Source organism: Theileria equi, chromosome 3, assembly GCF_000342415.1.
Source record: "Theileria equi strain WA chromosome 3, complete sequence".
NCBI lineage: Eukaryota > Apicomplexa > Aconoidasida > Piroplasmida > Theileriidae > Theileria > Theileria equi.
The window spans coordinates 51,726-74,877 of record NC_021367.1 but is presented as its reverse complement, the minus strand read 5'-3'; the positions used below and the strand labels follow the sequence as shown (position 1 = coordinate 74,877).

The 23,152-nt window shown below is 40.8% G+C and overlaps 9 protein-coding genes across 9 annotated transcripts, besides 1 other annotated feature; 8 read left to right on the top strand and 1 right to left on the bottom strand.

The window, feature by feature from the left end:
- Positions 1-1,921: 1,921 nt before the first annotated feature.
- Positions 1,922-7,246, top strand: BEWA_000490 (hypothetical protein; the record flags this gene model as incomplete). Its single annotated transcript, XM_004830253.1, has 8 exons — positions 1,922-3,862; positions 4,237-4,466; positions 4,525-4,718; positions 4,753-4,817; positions 6,230-6,612; positions 6,667-6,890; positions 6,950-7,093; positions 7,128-7,246. The coding sequence occupies 8 exons, from the start codon at positions 1,922-1,924 to the stop codon at positions 7,244-7,246; spliced, it is 3,300 nt and encodes a 1,099-aa protein (XP_004830310.1).
- Positions 3,014-3,066: a sequence feature (CT-rich).
- Positions 7,247-7,476: 230 nt separating the features above from the next.
- Positions 7,477-8,319, top strand: BEWA_000480 (signal peptide-containing protein; the record flags this gene model as incomplete). The annotated part of the gene is made up of 1 exon (XM_004830252.1): positions 7,477-8,319. The coding sequence occupies one exon, from the start codon at positions 7,477-7,479 to the stop codon at positions 8,317-8,319; it is 843 nt and encodes a 280-aa protein (XP_004830309.1).
- A 591-nt stretch (positions 8,320-8,910) lies between these two features.
- On the top strand, positions 8,911-9,183 carry BEWA_000470 (hypothetical protein; the record flags this gene model as incomplete). The annotated part of the gene is made up of 1 exon (XM_004830251.1): positions 8,911-9,183. The coding sequence occupies one exon, from the start codon at positions 8,911-8,913 to the stop codon at positions 9,181-9,183; it is 273 nt and encodes a 90-aa protein (XP_004830308.1).
- A 350-nt stretch (positions 9,184-9,533) lies between these two features.
- Positions 9,534-10,503, top strand: BEWA_000460 (hypothetical protein; the record flags this gene model as incomplete). Its single annotated transcript, XM_004830250.1, has 3 exons — positions 9,534-9,836; positions 10,034-10,078; positions 10,180-10,503. The coding sequence occupies exons 1-3, from the start codon at positions 9,708-9,710 to the stop codon at positions 10,501-10,503; spliced, it is 498 nt and encodes a 165-aa protein (XP_004830307.1). The 5' UTR covers positions 9,534-9,707.
- Positions 10,504-10,726: 223 nt separating this feature from the next.
- BEWA_000450 (hypothetical protein) lies at positions 10,727-11,389 on the top strand (the record flags this gene model as incomplete). Its single annotated transcript, XM_004830249.1, has 1 exon — positions 10,727-11,389. One exon carries the CDS (start codon positions 10,727-10,729, stop codon positions 11,387-11,389), a length of 663 nt encoding a protein of 220 aa, XP_004830306.1.
- Positions 11,390-11,487: 98 nt separating this feature from the next.
- BEWA_000440 (hypothetical protein) lies at positions 11,488-12,453 on the top strand (the record flags this gene model as incomplete). The annotated part of the gene is made up of 1 exon (XM_004830248.1): positions 11,488-12,453. The coding sequence occupies one exon, from the start codon at positions 11,488-11,490 to the stop codon at positions 12,451-12,453; it is 966 nt and encodes a 321-aa protein (XP_004830305.1).
- A 387-nt stretch (positions 12,454-12,840) lies between these two features.
- Positions 12,841-15,099, bottom strand: BEWA_000430 (hypothetical protein; the record flags this gene model as incomplete). Its single annotated transcript, XM_004830247.1, has 1 exon — positions 12,841-15,099. The coding sequence occupies one exon, from the start codon at positions 15,097-15,099 to the stop codon at positions 12,841-12,843; it is 2,259 nt and encodes a 752-aa protein (XP_004830304.1).
- An 876-nt stretch (positions 15,100-15,975) lies between these two features.
- BEWA_000420 (hypothetical protein) lies at positions 15,976-20,312 on the top strand. Its single transcript, XM_004830246.1, has 7 exons — positions 15,976-16,207; positions 16,737-16,984; positions 17,123-17,265; positions 17,399-17,491; positions 17,596-17,780; positions 20,082-20,136; positions 20,172-20,312. The coding sequence occupies exons 2-7, from the start codon at positions 16,757-16,759 to the stop codon at positions 20,299-20,301; spliced, it is 834 nt and encodes a 277-aa protein (XP_004830303.1). The 5' UTR covers positions 15,976-16,207; positions 16,737-16,756; the 3' UTR covers positions 20,302-20,312.
- A 1,058-nt stretch (positions 20,313-21,370) lies between these two features.
- On the top strand, positions 21,371-22,948 carry BEWA_000410 (hypothetical protein; the record flags this gene model as incomplete). Its single annotated transcript, XM_004830245.1, has 1 exon — positions 21,371-22,948. The coding sequence occupies one exon, from the start codon at positions 21,371-21,373 to the stop codon at positions 22,946-22,948; it is 1,578 nt and encodes a 525-aa protein (XP_004830302.1).
- Between the last annotated feature and the right edge of the window lie 204 nt (positions 22,949-23,152).

Here is a 23,152-nt window from a genome sequence, read left to right as displayed (position 1 = left end):
CGCCGTTTTTAGGTCACTTGGTTATAGTATCGGTTTGCCCAGAGATTTCAAGAATTTTACCCATAATCTATCCCTTTATACCATGAATATCCCCAAATACTCTCAACAACTGTCTTCTGAGAGAGTATCTACAGCCAAAGAATAACCGGGTTTATGAAGAGATCCTGTGAATAGCCTATTCTTCCACAACGGATAACTTTGGTTAGAGAGCAGAGTTCCTTTGCCTATAAATGTACCATTGATAACCTGTTTGTAGACTCTCTATACACAACAAACACTCGATCTCAATGTACTATTATTTACCCAGGAAGATGAGAAACTATGCGGAGGACCAGGAATAGTGTAGCTGGTCGCCTGTGTACTTGTTGCTCCTCCTAGCAATCAATCTTCCAGGAGTCCCTAGCCTTCCTCTCTGCAGATTGTTCTGTCTCCTATAGGCTCCCTGCGGTCGCAAGTTCTCCTCTATTCTCTCCGCTCATATGGTTACCATTACGACTCAAAACTTGGAAATCGATACAAGCATACTATAGTCACGATACTTCTATGTTAGATCTGCCATCAGCCCATTTTTGCATTCGTTCCATCCGCCACTGCTCACACACTTCGCAGTGTGTCCGCCAGTTCCCTTCTGGCAAACGTGATCCTTGCACCTCGTCTACCCTTGTGGAATGTTCATTACAAATACAGTAGAACAGGTGGAAAATGAGATACGGCGTACTCTTTAATGTCCTGTCGTTTGCAGCGTTGCTCGGCGTGATGGCCATGAAGACCTCTAGCCTTCTCAGGTGTCTCTGTAGATGCAGCAAGGTCCAAACAGATCTGGACGACGTTTCTTAGGGGATCTGAAAAATGGAAGGAGACTTGGCCCGGATAGCAGCAGGGTGGTGGACCGCGCTAGTCCCTGGGCCACTAACGAGGCTGTTTCTGGGCGAAGTTGGACGAGGGATGGACACTTGGCATTCCAATAGCACTGAAATGAGGCCATGTACGGAAAAGTTTGGCCAGGAATCGACACACACGAACTTTGAGGACAATTACGTTCGACCTCTTGGATGGGGGCTCAGCTAAACTTTCCTTTATCTTTTACATTCGCGTATACTCATATTTTGGTTTAGATTAGACGAGATAATCGTATAGGTCCTCTGTAGTCTCGTTACTGGCCATGTGCTTTAGATGTAGACGTCAGTTTGACCAAAATGCCTGGAAAGGTACAAACGAATGCCAGTAAAGGGTCAAAAGTAAAGACTATTGATCTCACACGAGATATAAAGATAGTAAGGACACGCAGCGAATTCGACAAATTCATCGTAAGTCTTTGTAGCTAACCAAGGGGAGGACAGGCGAGACTGCCCTGTCTCTAGCGAAGCGAATGGCCTGCAACCGTCAGGGAAGCATAGGATTGAGGATTAACCATCCAGGAGTGACTTGTGTAGGCAATTAAATGTGTAACATGAACAAGTACTTGAAGGACATTCCAGAGACTCGATAGGATTTAGGGAAATTTCAGCGACTAGTGCCCGGTATATATACAGAATGTCGTTGGAATATCCACAATGGCACGGAGAACGTGCAACTGTGAGACAAGTATAGATCTTACACATCCATGGCAACTCTCTACTTACACCAGTTGAGACAATGGAGTACTACTATGGAAGGATAGGAATGATGGAAACTGTATGAGTGAAGCAAGTCTATGAGATGACAGGAATGGAGTCCATAATGAGTCATTAATGTAACTAACATCCATACTCTACTACTAACGACTGTGTTGATAGCTACTCCTGTTCTTCTGTGGATACTCTCTCTGACGGTGAGCTAGTTGTAAGAGGGAGAATGAATGCATGGTTGTCTAGGGAGTAACTATATGAAAAGCTCTAGAGTATGATTTGAGACGTGAAGTGGAGACTAGAAAGTAACATGAATGCTTACAATAGACATAAAGAGGAAGTGTCCATATGGAGAGGATGGTCGCCACCCTGCTGAACAATGTAAACATGGTTTTGAGGCATATTTGAGAGACTTATACGATAAAGAATCTCCGCATTACAAAGAATGTAAACACTATTTCAAAAGATTTACGACTCGGAATTTAAAGTACGGTGAACAACTTCTTACTGATGAGAGTGGAGAATTTTTACTCACCAGTAAACACGACAGGATACAAGAGGTATCTACTTACTATAGTAAAACTTATGATGGTGATAATTGGGATATAAAGAAGCCTCTTCTACTTAGAATCAAAAACAATAACAAGTATCACTGGTATGAAAACACTGGGGATCCTTCAAATACAAAATGGGAGAATATACCGGATGGAGAAAAACAATTTTACGATAGATATAATCTAAAAGGTAATGCACTTAGAGAGAAACTCAATAAACTTGCTTGTCAACTCCACGATCTCCATTTCGTAGACATTCACGAGATAAAACCCTATGAATGTGCATGTAGAAAATACAAGGACACTGTTTCTGTTGAGAAAGAGGGTAGTGTTCCTGGGTATACCAAATACAAACACAGATACACTATTAAGCCAGACTCCGTTAGGTATAACGGTACTCTTCTCAAGTTTAAATATGAAGGCAACTATGGAGAATTTTCACTTGACAAAAATACTCCTAATCTTACAGTACATTACTGGGATGAAGATAAAGAGCGTAAGATACCTCTACTCATGGAAGTTGCTGTAGGGTTCTTTGGTAACGGTCTAGTACCTCTTGAAAATGATGGGACTGGAAGTAACAATGATAATAGTAACTGGACTATGATCCTTGGTGAAGATGGTGACCCCAAAATCCTTCCTAACGATGAACTTGAGGAAAAACTTAGAAAGCTCACCTGTAAACTTTTCAATCAAGCAGGTATAAATGATCACTATAATGATCTTAGAGAGAAACTAGAGAAACTTAACTGTGAATGCTTGCAAGAATGTACCCGTGATCTAGAACTTAAAGTTGCTAACCAACTACAAGAAACACAAAAACTATCACGTTCTGATGATTCTGAACGTACTGATGAAGAACGATTACAAGAAGAGGAAGAGGAGGAAGAAGATGAAGACGAAGAGATCAGTGATACTGAAGACTCATCTACAGAACGACGTTCCGACGTAACTGAAGTACTAATACCTGCCGCTCTCAAAGCTCCTCCCCCTGAAGAAAGTGCTACTACTACTCCTGTTAGTAAAGAACTCTTGAAAGCAGTTGGCAATACGTTGGTAGAGCTTGGACTATACGGACCAGCTATAGCTAGCGCACTTGTCCCAGTTGGATTAGGTGTAGCTGAAGGTACTCTTAAACTGGTTAATGATCTCGCTAGTGCTGGTGGTAAAGCTGAAGGTACCCCTTCTGATGGAGCTAAATCTTCTACTGGGCCTGATGCTCATTCTGGAGCTTCTCAAGGTCCTGGTTCTAAAGATACCCAAGGCTCTGCTGGTCCATTTGGTGGTTCTAGTTCTTCAGTACTTATATCTGGTTCTACTTATCAATATTTATCTGCTTCTCCTAGACCTATAGGTGGTCATAATCCTCAATCCCTACCTGGTCAATTTGGTGGCTCTCAAGGTCTTGAACTCTTGTCTGGACTAGAAGGTTCCGCCATCACTGTTGATAGTCGAACTAGCACTCTTTCTCCAGAGCTTATAGGTGGTCATACTGCTTCTGGAGAAACCGCTGCTGCTATATCCTCAGGCTCTGGTCCTGGAGCTTATCCTCATGCTCCTCTAGGCCTTTCTCCAGCCCCTTCTGACTCTTTTTGGACTATTGAAAAGATTATCCCTACTGTCTCTTCTGTTCTTGGTACTTCTGCCTTGGCTTGTTTTGCAGGATGGAAACTGTATAACCGCTATAAGGGAGATCCTTGGGTTAGACAGATTTAAGACTCTATGGAGACATTCTACTCTAGATACTAGCTTGGGTACTGACTAGTTGTCTAATGGAGTACTACCATGGATGGATACTTAGGAGGGTGGAGGGTCTGGACTATCATTTCTTGATCCCACTTCCCCTATCAATCGTCTCAATGACTCCTCACAGATACTGAGTACACAACACAGTACACTCTCCTATCTACCAGTATACATCTCCAGACTCACCGTATCATTAAAACGATCTGGAACTTGGATGCTCATATCTAAAAGGGTAGCTTAATACGAGATGATCCCTGCAGTTGCATAACAATCGCTATTCATCCCCTTATAAACTATACTTATTTTACTAAAGTTACACCAATATATAGAGTTCACAACGAGAATCAGCGACACCCGAGACTCTAGATGATATCAATTCTTTGATAGATGCGGTTGTTCATTCCAAAGACTCTGGAGTGAACCGGACAAAACCTGTCAATGATTCCGTAAAAAAAAGTATAACAGTACCTCCTACGGTACTTCAAAGGGATGAAACACCAGAGAGAGAGAAGATTAAGATTTTACCAAAATATATCCGCTTTATGCAAAATAGGGAAAGGTACGTTTTCTATTTTTACTTTGCACGCCAATTTTACATATAATAACATTATGCGTAGCGTCAATGGAATACTCATTAATAACACAACAAAAATACACTACAACCCATTTGTGGAAGATTTCAAGTTCATTCAGTCTTTTAATGAAAAGTCCACCGAACTCAGCCTAGAACTTAATGAGTTCCTTATGCTCATGGACATTTTCGAAAAGGCTGCAGCAAAATGTAATTCTAATCAGATTTCTTACGATTTAGGTAACTTTTAAACCCTTACAACATGTTGTTACAGCGCTTAATGTTGCTCGCGAAAATAGTATTCCAGTGCAGGCTCCTATTCTTAGGGAGGTTCACCGGGTAAGTATACTGACTAGTGAACTAAAAAGGTGACTACGTTACCGTATGAGTTGTTCACTAAGTCATTAACACATGGAGTTTTCCGGGTACACAGTTTTTTCTGCGACCAGTAGTTACAAGAAGTTTGACTGAGTTTATTATATGGACTACCAAGGATTTTAACTTTGAACAATTTTGGAGGATTATGGATTGAACAGTATTGATATCTATATCGACAAAGCAAAACTAACTACAACATGCACAGCTTGCTGCGAAGCCGCACATAGCCACCCAGAATTAGCACTATTCGGAAGGAATGGTTATCCAGGGATTATAAAGTATATAGGGAGAATAATATACCATCAAGCATTCAAAAGTAGTGCAATTATTCCATAATACAAGGAAAACAATACAAAACACAATGGTAGTAGTCATGCAATTGTTTACACATACCCTTTTCCTTTTGACCGTCATACTAGCATCTATTAATGTGAAATGTACACCCTACAAGGTCAAGATGTTGGTACACCTGGACATATCTGGAGAGCTGCCAAGAGGGATAAGGAAAGTTGTATCCGCAGAAGACCCTACTTCTACTTACTATACAGTTAAAACGAGGTGTCAAACTTCTTATATCATTGGGAATGTCAGTGATGATGGTTAGTTGCCCATTACTACATTTATTCCAATTTATGCACAAGTATACTAACTATTGTACAGGGGCGCTCATAGCCTATGGAGACTTTGCTATTACAAGGCGGATCGTGCTTGTTACGTTAAGGAATGATGGTTCAAAATATGTGAGAGTTATTAGCCTATTTAGAGGATCAAATAATATGGCTGTTAGGACTATCGAAGAATATTTAAGGATAGGTGACTCTAGATATATACAGATAATTAGGACTCCAATAGAGCTTGACTTATTGGGGTCTATAAATACAGATATGATTAAAATGGACTGTACAGATCTTACAGAGCAGGAACATCCGCATGATCCAGAAAGCAAAACAAATAAAGAGGATAAAAAACCTGCTTCTATCAAATATACCATAAAAAAACATGCAGTAGACTTTGCCACTATTGGCATAGTTAAATATGGCCAGCACATACTTGAGGGAATGTTAAACGGGTTAATTGAGAGGAGAGTGATATTCAAAAGGGGATTACAGCGTCCTAAGATAACAATTGAATCATGGTATAACAATGGATACTATTTGACAAAAAAGTATGAAGTTGTTAGGGGACAGATTCAATCTCACGGCACTGAAAAACTCTGCATTTACGATACCAGAAACCCATGGGAGTTTAATTTGAGGTCTTTTACGTAGTAAAGTTATCGTGGTGTGCACAATTACCAAGGTTGAAATGGAATAAAAGTGTACCCGGAAAACTCCATACATACCAATGTACCTCATTCATTCATAACATTACAGCACTGGGTCAATAGAAGATCAGAATATGGTCGTCCTCTGGTGCGCCATTTGTGGCCTCAGACGAACCCTAGTGATACGTCACCACTAGCGCTTTTTAGACCTCGTGCCAAGGAAAAAATGCTCCTGCGCAAGCCTAGAAAGACATATGTTGAGAATCTGCAATATATGTTTCACCTCATTGATGGGTTTAAAAGGGTCCTTAAAATTCTTGCAAAAATGCGCCAGAGGGACGAGAAAAAGCTGGTGTTGGCAGAACTTGAAGTTATCCTCTGGGATCAGCGGAGGAATGAGAATATAGATATCACCTACACGTGCCCATTTTGGGAATGTGTCATGGATAACAAAAAGCACAAGTCGACCAAGAAGAAGAAAAATTTTCAAAAGTAGGTTTATTACACAAAGTTTTGACCAGTTGAGCAATTATAACGTTAATTCAGGCCCACTGAGGAAAAGCCCACATTGCCGAGACTAAAGTCCGTGCAGAACGAGACAGTAACTATCGACTCGGTAGAGCCTCCAAATACACAAGACTATAAGAGGATGAGAATTTCACGTAGAATGGGCCGAGGAGGTCGTATATGGATAGATAGAAAGATTTTATATCACAAGGAACAAAAATGCAGGGATAATGTATCAACTCTCTCCACAGACTGTGAGACTGGTAAGTTCACATTTTGCCAAGATAGTCTTGGCGTTTGCATTCTACACGAGATATTATAGAGCTTGTTGTGAATCCGCAATTGGATACAGCCTTTAATGTTACGAAGTTCAACAATTTTGACATTTACAACAATGAAATACCTCTAAACCAGTTTGCATCGTTTGCAAATCCATATGAATCGGGTCACGTTTACAATACAATGGGTGAGTTTACAGCTATAATTTACGCAATACTCAGGTTTGAATGTATATAGCATGCCAGGGTACATTCAGAGGCAGTTGAAGGTGCTAGAAATTTTGGACAATGTAACTGTTAACGAATCATTCAAGGGATCACAAAAGAGTGATAATTCGTGACGATTGTACTCGGTGCATTTTAGCTTAGATTTATCGTCTACATGCTACACTGATGTTTAGCGCAAAGTGATGATTTATAATTTTTTTTGGCATTCCGATAGGGTCCAGACAGGAATGAATATACATTCTCTTCCGCACTACCTACCTTTTACAGGAAAACATACGAGGGAATACCCTGTTAATAAGGCCGAAATATTCCCTACCTTCTTGAGGAGTGATGGCTAGAAAACATGAGGATTCTGGCACTAGTGTGGGCGGTGTGTCTGGTAAGGTTTTGTAGCGCAAGACTCTTTTGTTGGTTTTCTAGTAAAAGTAAAACAGATAAGAAAGTTACTCCCTCACCTGATCATGTTGATGGTACTCCAATTATCCTGGATCTCGTCACTCCAAATGAGACAAAGTTAGATGTGTATACAGAAACAGAATCCGGAGTATCCTTCAAGACCGTTACTCCAAAAAGTGTCTTCCATATATCCTCTGTTGTAGACTCTGGAGCTACTCTATGGGAGGCTTCTGGATATGAAAAGTGTCTTCTTGTAGAATCTTATGCTAAGAATACTACCAAGGTTATCTACTTGGAAACTTCTGATAGTACTGGAACTAAGTCTAAATACTTTGAAAAGGCTGATGAAGCATGGAGTGAGATTGATAAGGAAGTGTTTGTTGAGAAGATAGAGATGATGATAGAAGAATCGGGAAAAGATGGTCTTACCCTTGATATCTCTCATCCTAATAGATTACTATGTAAATCCTTCGACTATTCCTTTGCTGGTAATGCAATAAAACTGGTCGTCTCTAACAAGGGTGTTAGCATCTCTAGGCTCGTGAATGGCACTGAAGAGGTTTATACTCGTTCCTCTGGAGAAACATTCGAGTATGCCAGAGTTTATCTCAACAAGGATGGTACTCCTGAACTTATATTAATCACTCTCAGAACTTTATCTGGAATATCACGAAGAGATTATGTAAAGACTGAGAATGGATGGAGTGTCTGTAATAATAGTGATGCTACGATTAAGAGTTTAAGGGATCCTACAAATTGCGTATCAAGTTTGAGATTGATCTTTCATTAGCTAGTAGCACCGATCAGTGTACTGTTTTTGAAGCAGAGTTACTAGGCATTACTACTAATTCATATTTCCCAAAGCCTGGCTATCATGCAAAGAAAGTAAAGGGTGGTAATAAGGACCTGTGGACTAGTAATGATAGTCTCAATCGTTGTATTTCTTGTCTTATTTACAGGAAAGGTGATAAGGAGTTACTGGAGATTGTTACGGTAGAGAATCTATCAAGGTGGTATAAATTCTTTGAAAAGGCTGGTAATGAATGGAAGGAAGTCACTAGAGATGTATTTTTAAATAAACTAAAGGCAATTATGGCAGGGTCTACTTCCACTGTAACACCTAGTGAAGAGTCTACTCTTCCACCTCAAGCTCCTAAGTAGTGACTCACGGATACTCCCCTATCCTTGGTAGGTACTAGATACACTCCCCTCTATTACTCTTACTGAAGAATCTCTGGTTCTTCAGTTAGCTTTGACATCTGATTCAAATACCCTAAATCCTGCAAGTTCTGACCCATTATTATGCACATCTCTTGAAGATAGTAATTCACATAAAGTGGCACTGCATGAAAGGGATGGTATAACTGCCAGACTATATAGCATGACACCAGAATATATGGTCGAAAAGGTTATATATGATACTTCAACTCTATGGGAATTAAAGGATAAAGGGAAAGCATGCTTCTTTTGTGAGGTTTATGCGAAAGGAAATACTGAGATTTTGAAACTATACATCAACGATGGACATAATTTCTCATCACTCTATCTAGAAAAGAAGGATGACAAATGGAAGTGCATTAAAGAGGCCGACTTTTATGATAAGCTGGCTGGAATATCAACAGACAAACTTCCGACTTGCGCTCCAGCCATTTGAAGTTTAATACAAAGATTATTAGTCGCTAGGACTACAAAATGGGCACAGTTCCACAAAATATACACACTTTTAATACATTAAACTCTTATTCATTGTTATATAAAGCCTAGCAAGCAACAAAAGGGCATCTAGTTCCCTCTGCATGCACGTGTATCCATGGAGTAGTGATGACCGAATTAGAGACTAATGAGGCACCCGAGAGCAAATTAAGCCTAATTTTGAGACAATATAGCCAATTACCATCAAAACATTCACTCTGGAACCCGTTTCGCTAGTTACGCAAAAACGCGATTTGTGCACATGGGTGCACCCATGACTTGTGTCCCTGCTTGCGAATCGTTGAGCATAATGAGCTTCCAAAGGACTAAACTAGTCAATTATGTGACAATTCCTGCACTTTATTGGCAGGAAGAAGACAGACCGAAAGAGGCGTTAGCCAGAGGTAACCCAGACGGGCACAAATAATAACAATGACCACATACAAGTGAGAAAACACTACAAAAGACATAACACCCTACACATTTATGGAAAGTAGACAAAATATCGCAAAATCAGAAATGAAGACTACCAGAGGTATAGAGAGTGACTTTTACGGCTCAGACATACATCGCCAGTTCAACATGCTCGGAGAATACCTTGGAAGGTACGAAAAGGTGAGTATTTATTAACGTTTGATTCCATGAGAAAATCTAGCCCTTATAAGACAGGGGTACCTAGAAGAATAAAGTGGAGGTACACTGACGAATCTCTTACTCCGCACATTTTATTCTTCCTGGTCAACGTCTACTCACAATCTCTCAGATTGCCGGAAGACGAATGCACGTCTCATACATGACACCCCCCTATTTAGGTTATAAACGACGAGCATGCAACAACTCCTTGTAATCCTACGACAGTAAGTTTCGGTATTCTAGTCGTTTGAATCTCCTGGAGCGACAATGGTGCCTATAGACTGGCTATAATCTGCACAATATTCTGTAAACTCATGAAATGTAGGAGCCAGAAGAGTCACCTTTTGCGAGCACAGAGGGGTCATTTAGCGATGAATCTGTGGAATCTTTGATTAATGAAGTCGAAGACTTTATTTCAAAGGAAGAAGATAGTTCGGCAGAAGAACAAGAGGACACCAACACTCTGCTTGAAAAACTTCAGATTGCACAAGATACCATAAAGGAGCTTCAGATGGAGAATGAAAAGGCAAGCGAAGATTATTTCAAAATGGAACAAATTATGAAACAAACCTATTACGAAGATCTCCGGAGGATTAAAGGTGAGCTCGATGAGCAAAAGGTTAGTAGTTTGATTCTAGTTAGATGGTAATAACAAACGGGAGTTTTGTAACCATAAAGAGCCAAGGATCTTGTAGAAAGGGGTCTCCATAATGGCAGGATGTCCTCCATACGGCTAGACGGTGAGCTAGTTGTGAGGGAGGATGAATAAATGGTTGTCTAGGGAGTAGTTAAGAGAATGTGCTCCCTTTGGTCGCATTGAGACTCTTATGGATCTCAGAGTTTTGAAAAAGCATACTCTCTAATCATGGAGGATGAGAAGGAACGGGAAGGTCCTAACATTAGACTTTTCCAAAAGACCAGAGGAAGATGACTGGGAATGTCTATCTACTTGTAGTAACATACCCGGTATAGAGGCTACAAAGGATAAAAACAAGCTGGTGAATAGTTTTACAAAATACCATTATAAACATAATAGTGGAAATACATTTACTCTAATTACTAGTCTAGGTGGTGGACATAATTTAAGAGGACGTGGAGGGAATATCCTGGAGGTAACAGTTTACTATTGGAACAGCGGTGATCATACTCCAATCTTGCTTGGAATTAAAGATAAAACTGGTAAGACTAAATACTATTCCTACACTACAACTAGTTTTAGAGGAACAAAACAGAGTAACTGGTCACCTTCTGGTAATAATGACAATAATTCACTTGAATACCTACTAGATTGGAGAAACTGTAGTTTCCATGCTGCCATCCCCTTTGACATACAGAATCCCGCTGACCCATCTAAGCTTTATACTGATAAAAAAGTACCTCCATGTATGAATAATTATAGAAATATCAGAGAATCTGATTCTCAGTCTCCAAAACTTACTATTCTCGGATATGATGTTAAGGAATACACCGTCCACAATAATGATAAAAATCCTCCTGGCAAGTTTATCGGTACAAAGATCTCCAGAGTAACCTAAATGGAACAGATACTACTGGTATTACTCTCCCAAGCAACTATCCTGTTTCTACAGTTCGAGTATTCTCATACCCAGGTCCTGGCAGTGACATACCTCTCATGCTCCAGTTTCTACCGCAGGATAGCAGAGAGTCAGAATGGTTTGAGAGTACAAACAAAGATGGCACTCAATGGGCACCAGTTACTGGGAATACTGGTGGTTTCTATGTTAGTGATCTGCCTACCGAGAAACTAGATGAGGTAGCATGTTCCATTGGTATAGGTGTTATCGCTGATCTAACTCGTGATAAGCATCCGACTGGAAATTCGTACTGTTGTGGTAAGAAACATGATGGGCAAAAAGTCTCTGTTAGTGTTGGTTCTGGATCAGTTGCATCTAAAATTCCATATTTCAGGCGTCATATTGGTGGTGGAACTACACTTTCTGGTATTAAGTATTATTATAATGGTAATAGGAGGAGTATAACAGGTTCAGAGTTAAGCTTTCCCATATATGGTCCAGTTAGTGTTTATACCTTCTATTGTACAGGGAAGGACCCCAAGCTGATCTGTATAAAATATGAAGACCGTAAGGTTAATAAGTGGTTCAAGCAAAGAAATAGTAACACATGGGAAGAAGTTTTTGGTATTTCAAAGGACCCAGAGAACATTAAAGACTGTAAGGATGACGACTTTAGACAACTTGTGGATGCACTAGGTTGTGGAATCTATTCAACATGTTCTGACTCTTCTGCTCCTACTCCTTCTCTATCCTCATCTCAAAAAGTTACTGGTGCTGCTGGACCTAAAGGTCCTGTAGGACCTGCTGGTAATAATAGTGAAGTTGGTCAAGATGGTGCTAGAGGACCTGAAGGACCTCCTGGTCCAGGAGGAGGTGGTGAAGAAGGTATTCCTGATCTTACTGGACCTGGTGAAGAACCTGCTACTCCTCTTTCTCCTGATCAACCTCAACCTGTTATTGGTCTTCCTATTGCTACTATTCTCACTGGTGTTGGCACATATGGTGGCGCTTTTGCCGGAGCTGGTGGTCTTACTGGATTTGGTTGGTGGATGTTTAAACGCTAGAAACACCCAATACGAACTCCCTTTAGTTGCAAACACCACAATCATTCATGCATTCGCACACGTACATTTAGGAACTCCTTGAGAAGACCCAAAAAAGTGCAAAATTTTGGGAGAATCGCAACAAGAATTTAACTTCCCTTGTGACTACATTTATCCATAGCGTTTCCGAGAACAACAAGGTGAGTGCATGTTTGTATGAAAGACCTCAACTAGCAAAACTCATGGATATTTAGGAAATTTTGGAAGATGAAGAATGTATAGACATTGGCTATGATGGATTATAACTTGTGTTTATAAAGATGAATTGGTCTTTGCTATTTCTCTGAACCATTTTATTCTTTAGGATGTATATTCTCCGTTAAAAATCTACGAGAAGTTTTAATCTTGCTACTGTGTTTTATCCTTGATCTGTTTATCATCCTCTTCTTCGCCTTCCTCTTCCACCTCAGCTTCTGTGGACTGCTTTTGCTCTGGAGTTTTAGCTTCACTAGAATCATCTTCTAGGGTTATTTTCTTTACTGAATCCGGACTGAAGCGAAAGTATAACTCCTCAGATCCTCTGCTAATCTCTGCTGAATCTTTGCCGCTTTCATCACTCCCCTTTGGTCTAGCCCAAGGCGTGGCTTTTCGTTCTTCGATCCTTGGGTCTCTTTCACCCTTTATGTATTCGGCAGACTTTATTGTAACCGTTGAAAACACATCATCACGGATTGGTGAATCCGGGGGTTCAACTCCGGCGGATCCATGACTATTCTCACGGATCATTCTACTTGCTTCAGCATCACTTATTTCGTTAGTCCTAAAGATGACCCATCGTAACGCTCCCTTGAGCATACAATAGACCCTTTCCTCACACTTTATACTCACAAATTGCGCTTCGTCCGTGCAGAACACTTCAAAATGCGTGCATTCGAATTCCCTCATAAACCTCAACGTTTTGATTATTCCAGCATTTGCTTGCACACCCTGAACTGTGAATGGAACGACTTCCGGTTTATGAACTATAATTTTAAACATTCCATAATATCTAGTGGATGTTACAACGTGGTTTCCTGTAATTTCACTACTGTAGCTCTTGTAACGGGTCACATCGAATACAATACCCCTTGATTTTGTTATGGGAATGCTCAACTTTTTTGGCAGAATTTTACCAAATTTAGCAATAGACCCAAGAATTTCGAGGATATTCTCACCTGATAATGGGTTTTCAGAAATATATTCGCTGTATTTGTCGTAGCAGTACTCCTTACCATCATATTTCATGGAGAGCATTTCTTTTTTTCCATTTTTGAGAAAGAGTCTGATTTGGCTCATTCCAGGTGTATAGATATTTTTTATGAGAGTTAATTCAGCACCTGCACCTTCCAAAGTCTCAGGGTCATAAGTGCGTACAATGTATGGACCTATTTTGAGGTATTTTCCAAAGTCAAATTTGAATATTCTAGAGACTCTTACGCATGTTTCTTCCATTGCTTCTGAACACTTTGGGAATAGCTCAACTCCATAGTTTTGTGCATCAAGGATGAGGCGGGAGAGAACAGTTGAACTAAGCCTTGCTCTCTCACTGGCTTTAAATTGAACGAGCGAGTCCTCAATCCGTACGTAGTAAAGGGGATTAACTCCTCTTATAAAATTGATTATTGAGGGCAGACAGTGCCTTCCAACATGTAAGCCATGATCTGCAGTCTGTTCCGTGAATTCTTCGGCGGGGTAATGTACCTCAATTTTGGTATAGTAACTGCACCCATTAACCTGTAAAATTTGGTCACCACACTTTATATGAGATAAAATAAGGAATCCATCCATACTGTGAGTATAAATTTCAAACCCATTTTCAGTTTTTCTCTTCACATGCACGGTCCATGGAATGTCACCCACAGGATTACCATCAATGGAATAGTCAGAAAATGCCGAAATATCCACAACAACGGGGTATCCTGGCACATTGCAAGCTATCCTTGCCAGTTTATCCATGACATTTCTGGAGTTTATTGACTCGTCCCTAACCCACATGTGGGAATGTAGTAGTGTCTCAGGCTCCAGTGATTCCAAGAGAGAAGCATTTATGCGTCTTTTAAATTCTTCAAGATGTCTACTGGCACTATCGCTTTGATGTGAATAGAGTTTTGGTCTCGTGTCAGGATCCAGCGGTCTACGACCCTTACCGCTATCGCTCGGTAGTATACTAACATTACCGTAATCTACATTTGTATCCTTGTAGTCTAAATAACTCGGCTCCTTTCCATCCGATGTTGCTCCCTCCTGAGACGATTTTTCGTATTCAGTTCCATCAATGAATATGCTTGTGGGTTTGAAGAAGAAAAGGTTTCTATTTATTCCTAGTACCAAAAGGAGCGGCAGATTATTCTCCATATCGTGTTTGAAGTAGTAGACCTTGGCATCATTATACGCCTCTGGCAGCCCTTCCTGAACAGCTCCTGCGTATGTAATCTGGTCTCTGGTACCAAAAGATTCAGAGGTTACAGCTCTATGAGTGTAGGACTTGAAGGCGCCACATTCTTCCTTCTTTATGCGGATATGCTGAGACTCGTAGTAGTAGACATCGCTGAGGTTAAGCGCAATGTCAATGCAGAAGCTGGAGACTGTCAGGAGGAAAATTAAAACATGCATGATGTGATGAAGCATTTTGAGAGCATTCGTGAAATACTGGCCCCAAGGCTAGGACCAGACAGGTACTCTGCAGGATGATTCTTTAGTACCAAAACCACCCCTAGGCGAAGATGCTCACTAGATTAGTCCCGTCCCAATGACTTTGGACTAGAAACCCAGACGTTATAGCAACACACAAGAAAAGTCTGAGATTCTCTAAGAGGAATCTCTTCATGCAACCGCATCAACAATGGAAGAATTATGGCAGTACGGACACGCTAGCAAGTGGCAAAAACTGGACGCCTTCACGGGATAAAGTTAGACATACGTACAGAGTGGCAGAGCCTGCACCTACACATCTTCTAGGCTAGCTGTGCTTGTAACAATTTGGAGAGATTTAACTCACCGTTGACTGTAAAGGGTACAAATGGAGCCGAGGTACCTAGAACACTCGCAGATGTCCGTGGACACAATTTTCTCACTATCCGGGGGAAAGACTCATTAATAGTTTTCTATACACAAAAATGTAGATTTAGGCCCACTGGACTCTCCACCGGTACCTTTTGACGCCAGGGGTACTTCCACTCTCACCTCCATCCCATTTCCCTCTACGAATCTGGACCTTTGGCTCACTGCTTCTCCACAGGGACTTTATAGACGTTCCATCATACACATCGACAACCTACGTCGTGTCTGGAGCGGCGAAGCGTCGTTTACTGGGCCTAGACAGCCCAAAGGGCCGTGCACGAGAAAATCAAAAATTTATAAACGCAGAAAAAGACTCAAATGACACGTTTTTTCATTGCTTTACTCGTGAGTACACACACCTGGATGCATAACCCGCACCTCCAGCTGCACCTCGCCTCTCTCCATCCATACACCAATTTCTCCTCTCCGTCCATTTGTCTAGCCATATACGCGTTACTGGGATCCGCAACCGTACTTTAGATCATCAATTGCATACTAAACCTACAGGTTCTCCTGTTCATCCCTAGGCCAGCAAACCACTCAGGGCAAGACGCAGCCTGAGTAGTCCAATAGGACATACACATAACGTAGTAAGTGCAATAGGCACTCAAATAGGTCGATGCGATACGTCGGAAGGAACGAGACGAGACTCGGGTTGAACCAAGAAATGTGATAGGTACGTTCATGTACTTACGCGGACGATTGCGGGTCTGTAAGATGGCAGGAATAAAGTCCAGATCGGGTGATTGTATAGAGGAGGGACCAGCGCAGGGAGCCTCTGGATAAGCCATTGGTATAAGACTGTGGAAAAACTGTAGAAGGAAAATTCCTTGGACTCATTCCACTTTTCTCCTCTAGACGTTTTTCCAGGTACCTCTCCTCTACGTTGGCTCTATGGATATCTAGACACTTTCCTGGCCTCTGTAAAGACTGCATGGTTACTATCAAGTTTATACTCGCCTTGAGCTTCTATTCATTCTATTGACAACTGCCTGTCCGTTACACACCCCAGTGGTTGCGGTGCGTTTGGTGGGTCCACTGCCCATTTTTAAACATCGCAACATCCATAAGCCCTCGTCTACTTTTGTTTCTCTCTTAGTGTTCTCATGATTATCTTGGTGTAGACATTTTTGCATTTTGCGCTTCACCGTCATGTTTGCTTATCCATTCTCCGTTTATCGTAATGTTTAATAACTCGTGTGTAGTTTGAATCGCAAGAGTTGGGATGAATTCGTTAAAATCCTCCAAAGCGGTGGATCCTCTGGACAATCTCTACTTTCGCGAGAAAAACAAGTCTGAAAACAAGGGCGCCTCTGGAAGTGTAGACACCAGTGCATATAAATGCGATGTTCTAACTGAAAACTTGGCATATGAGCTCAGACAGCTAGATGCTAGCCTCGATGAACTCTTTCTCACTCGCTGCGATCTCGACAGCTTTCAAGGGATACACAAGGTATGATTATGATGTTTAACTAGCGGTACGTGAGCAGCTCTCGCATGTTCAGAACATCAATGGGTTTGGAACATGCAGATTTTTGCTCCCTCACGCGCTTTACATACCCATTCAATGCCAAAACTCATAAACGTATAGTTTCGTGTAAGGGTGTCCCGGAGAATTAGCAGTTTTTCCTCGATATTAAAAACGCTTGCACGTCAGTGCGATGCAGTCTCTAACAGCAATCAGAGAGTCAAGCTCTTTACGCTGTATCAGTTTTATAATGAAAGACTCATGAGGTTTGTAGCGTGCATGTATTCTGACCGTGTGGTATCTTCTTAGTGTCTTGTTTTTTCAGTCCCTCCTACTAGGGGTGCCCATTGTACCTACTGATGTAGGATACTTTATCTCACACAATACACATTCATTTAGGCATAAAAACAACTTGAGTGAGTGGTGGTCAAAGAATGAGAGGCACTACCACACCCTATGTTTATCATCATTTGTTTCAAACAACTCAAAATTGTAAATCGCATATTTATACTACATACCACTATCCCGGCTTCCTGCGGAAGTATTTATACGATGCAATGCACATTATATGCACACCTTGTGGAATATGTTTACAGATCGGAAGAAGAGGAACCAATTGACATGTCTGAAGAACAAGTGTACGAAAAGGATGAAATCGTAACAAAGAAGCTCAAGGATACCAAGAATATGATGATCTCGCAGATTAATCAGATGGATGCCGCAGAGATTTCACTCTTGAAGTCCTCTGATTATATCACACAACAACAAGCTTTTCTCAAAGGTTCGTTTGGTGTACATAGTATAAGAATGATTGGATGTGGCACGTTTTGTGTTTTGTATGGATGTTTATGCCAGTTGGTATAATGGAGTACTACTATGGCAACCGTAAGGAGCTTGTTTATTTTCCAGTAGTATTTGCTCTTTATTGGTAGATGATTCTACTCTATAACTCAGTGTTTTGAATTAATGAGGTTTCTCTAGCAATCAGAGAAGGTATCAGCAGATGGAACTATTAGTTACCTAAACATGGACACTTATGATACTACCATGATGACACCTATGAAACCTTGAAGGATGTTAGCTACTTAAACATGCATCTTGAATGGTGAATAATACTGGAACACTAAACTCCCTAGTAGAGAATGGAGGAGTATCTTCAACTTATGGCCAATGATATGGTATATAATGGTGTGAACGACAGGTAAGATCGCAAGATGACAAAGGATGTCAAAGGATCTTCAGAAAGGCGCCATGTTTATGGCAGGTCTGACTCTGTTGCAGTCTCTCCGTGTGGCTTTAACTGGAGCAAAGTTTGCACTTGATAGATTTAAAATTCCTCAGCAGTATGCCAGTTCGTTCATTAACATGGTCCATAATCCTATGGAGTTGGCAACGTTTACTGGAATGGCTATTATGACCAGTCTGTCATTTATACCCAGCCTTAAGAATTATTTCAAGTATTTTGCCATATTTACAAATGTGACACTATCTCTTTCCTTCACTTTACTTCTCATTGCATTCATGTCTGGAGGAGAACAAGGAAATCTCACCTTTTACTATTGGACTATCGTCTTTGGCTCATTTATTTATGGAATGAATGTGGCAGCTGTAATGAATGTTGGAAGTGATAACGCTTCCTTTTTCAATGTAGGAATCCCTCTTTCTGGTATTCAAGTCTGCATTTACTACTATGTCTTCACTAAGTTGGCTGAGAGGTATCAGTGGTCAGACGTTAGTTACTGGATCATATACTGGCAACTTATCATTGCGATATTGATATCAGCTGCCTCCTCCATAGTCTGGATTATTGCCTATAAGGATGGTGGTAAAGGTGGTGGAGGTACTTGCAGTTGTACTGAAGATAACGATAACGGTACTTATTTATCTCCAATTCTCATGGGAATGGTTGGTATGGGTGGCATCTATGCCTTTTATCCTGCTATTGCTCCTTATAAGTTGACTGACGTTAGTACTGGTTATACTATTGACCTCGTTGTATTGTTCGCTAGCGCAGTTCCTGGTATTGTTATTGCAGCTTTATGCCAAGGTCAAAGTGGTCCAGGTCCAGATAAAGATTGGGAAGCTAGTAAAGGTAATACTGGATGGCATGCTGCTTGGATTCTGGCAATTCCGCATATTTCCTCCATGGTCTTATGTTTGTGCACACTTCATTACCCTGATGGTAGAGTGGCAAGTTCTATAAAAAGTAGTGGTTTAAAGGTTGGAGTCATTACTGTGACCTTAAAGTTTTGTGAGGAAGGACTTAAAGCAGTGTCTTACGCCGGGGCTGGTGCACATGGAGGCACTGTTTCATCTTTTAACACGTTTACTTCACAAGGTTTAATGATCATATTGGCCTTTACCGGAGATGGTTATCTAAAGACCTATTCCAAGTATGAGCATGATAGGAGTAAATGGCCTACTAAGGATTATGGGTTCTTTAAGTCCTTAGGATACTGGATAGGGAGTGGAATGAAGGTGGCATGTAAGAGTGTCAAGTCCTCCTTTACCAAGAATGTCAGATGCAAGGTTTTGGGTAAATCAGAAGCTTTACTTATCGTCTATGCAGATCAGGAGTTTTAGTGCATAACCACTAGGGAGCTCTTTGAAGATCACTCATCCTTGGACATTTGCCCATGCATTAAGAGTCTAGTGGAGAATCTGAGGAAGGGACTACTGGACTGAGGACTACTACTGAGGAGACATTCAATGATAAAGAGTTATGCTCATAGTGTTTGTCAGTTGTCTGATAGAGATTCTTGGCCTACTTCACGTTATGGGTTTTGGAGTCCGCCTGTACTCTAGTAGACTCTTAACTAGTGTCTCCAAGAGACTCATTCTACTAGTGGAGCTATGAGGATGACCAAATGGAGTCCCTAAAAGAAGGATGGATGTATGGATGAGGAGTAGCTACTAGCATTGCTGTATGACAAGGGTCTATACTAAATGGCTTATTCCCACTACTTTCTCCCATTAGAGACCCCTCTAGACTACTCTCTTATCAATGTGCCATAATCATAGAATGGATCATTATACACTTGTTCTGAAAAATCTATCATTCAAAATTCATCCAAATATTTAGTTTTAAAGGGTAAATTCAATACTGCCACAGTACTTTTCAATGCAATCAAAAGAAAGTAAGCTTTTCATTCGTATAAAATGATTCCTTTAGCACTATGAAGAGATATGGAATTGTGCGTTGTTGTTACTTTGTTTTCATTTCATCTTGCTCATTCATCGCACTGCGGAGGTTTAGAGCATTTAAGCTGGCAAGACTGGTAAGTTTTAACCTTTCCCACTAAACCGTTCATGAACATTAAACGCAGTCGTTGAGATTCTTGACACTCCCAATAAGACTTATAAGGAAGAAGCGCGCGGTTGACCCCGAATTGTAAATTAAATTTTGGTCTGATTATACGTTATGTGCAAGATATCCATGCACTGGATTAATGGGAAAATTTAGATACGGAATAGTCTGTTAAATTAGACATTAAATACAACTTGGACTATTAATACTATGGCTCATCGCATGTACACAACTACCAGAATGTAAATAGAGGACCCGGATACTTGAAAATGGGTCTAAAAGCACATACTCCAACTATAGTCTTGAATAGACCACAACTCACCACCAATTACAAACTCTTGCCCATGCTGGAAGCCAGTGCCAAGAAAGACAAGACAGAACTGAAACTTTTAAAGACAAACAACTCCATAATTGCAATCTATAAAGAGGCAATCCACAATAAAAGCAAATTTCCCCTTCATATGCCCTTGTCAAGAAGGTGGTCTGCTGAAACCACCGGATCGAAACACACCTGAGCATTTTGTACAGATATCTGAATCCCCAAAAATTCCTCCTTCATCAATACCAACTTGACCTAAAAACGCTAAGGCTTAAAGCATTTGAGGGAAGCTTCTTTCTGGGATCTCCCTGAGACCCCAGGTGTTTGTCTATTTCTTCCTATCTTCTTCCTTGTCCCCTTTTGATCAAAAATTGAACATTTAAATGTAAATTAGCCTGTAAATATACCAATGATTAGTATTTATAACATTCCAGTCATTCCTCTCTAGATGAAATTGTCTATAATGAGGAAGGAGGAAGACACTGCTTTTGGCAAAAGACAACACCGTAAGCATACCTTTTCAGGAAAGCAGCAAGACTTGTATTTTAGTAGTAAAAGTTGTATCATATTTTAACTGTGAATCTGGTATCAGACACAGTATTTTAAGAAACGCAGATTTACCGTATTAATGGTTGAAATATAAAAGTGAAATGGTAATACTCTAGAGAAGAGTGATTTAAAGCCCATAGTACTACTATGGAGCTCTGAGAATGGACAAATCACAGTCCACAGACGAGATCTAACAATGAGTACTAGTACAGAGAATTCGGCAGGGACTGGCAAGGGACCTCCCATTGAAAAATGGGCAATGTTCCTAGTCGGACTGACTCTCTTACAGTCCCTGCGTATAGCATTGACCTCTGCAAGTTTGGCAATGGTAAGATTCAAGATACCAGATAACCGTGTTAGTGAATTCATCAACCTGGTATACAATCCCATGAAGTTGGCGGTATTTACAGGAATGGCTATCATAAACATTATGGCGCTTACACCCCAGTTGAAAGGCTGGTTTAAGAGACATTCCAAGTGGTTCGCCGTATTTACTAACATAACACTATGTCTTTCCTTCATTCTGATTCTCATTGCATTCACTTCAGGAGGCCTACTGGGAAATCTCACTTTCTACTACTGGACTATCGTCTTTGGCTCATTTGTTTATGGAATGAACGAGGCATGTACGATGACGGTGGGAGGTACCCATGGCTCATTTTTCAATGTGGGAGTTCCAATTTGTTCTATTCTGGTCTTCTTTTATCATTTTTCATTCAAATTCATTGCAGAACTTATGAATTGGTCAAATGTTGCCTACTGGACTCTGTTTTGGCAGATTGTTTTGGCTTCATTCATATCACTCGTCTCTGCTGTAGTTTGGATTGTTGCCTATACTCCTGAAGGAACCAGTGATTCTCAAAATGGAGATAATGCTACTCAAGAACCTTTTGCTGATGGTGTTAAAAAGGCTTGGTCACCGATTCTCATGGGTGTAGTTGGGATTGGTGGATTGTACGTCTTTTACCCAGCCATTGCTCCTTACAAGTTGACGGATATTAAAAGTGGATACCATATTGACCTCGCTGCCTTGTTCATTAGTGCGGTTCCTGGTATTTCAGCTAGTATCCTATGTATCAAAAATATTGGTCCAGACAAAAGGTGGGAAGGTGATTTTAGATGGTGGCATTTTACTTGGATTTTTGCTTTACCATACTTTACTGCCATGTCATTCTGCCTCGTTGCACTCCACAATCCTGGTAGTAGAGCAGCAAGTTCTATAAAGACTAGAATGGCGGCAGAAATGATAACCATTACCCTAATCTCTTGCGAGGAAGCCCTGGCGGCTGTTTCCTACGGAGCAGCCGCTAATCAGGTGGGTAAGTACTGTAGCTGCAAATGCGAGTGCGAAGAATGCGGAGGATGTGGACCAGAAGAAGCCGATTGTCAATGCGTATGCAAAGAAACCACCTGTCGGTGCTGCCAAAAAGACAAAGACTGCCGAGAGACATGCACCTGTGGAGACTGCAGCTGTAAATGTTGCAAACCCAAGGATGGAGGGATAATTGGAGCATTCAACTCGTTTTCAACCCAAATTGCCATGATTATCTTTTCATTCGTTGGGGACGGTTATCTCCACACTTATGAAAAGTACGAAGGAAACGAGGATCGCTGGCCTACCAAGCATTATGGAACGCTGAGATCAATGTTGTTCTGGCTAAATAGCGGAGCATACGTGGCATTTAAATCTGCCAAGAATTCCTTCATCACGGATGTCAGAGGTAAATTATTAGACAAACATGAGACCTTTTTTATCGTCTACGCGGATGAATGATTTTAATGGATCCTTTATCGTATATATTTTGTTCTAAAGGTGGCTGATATAGCTGTAGGTTGGAGAGGATTTCACATTACGCCTCAACCTACTTTAGAGTCTTCAAATACACAGTAATGGAGATTATCATTCCATTCACCATTAATGTAGTTGAGTAAATCCTAATTGGATACTATAAATTGTTCCACCCTATTGGTTGGTAGC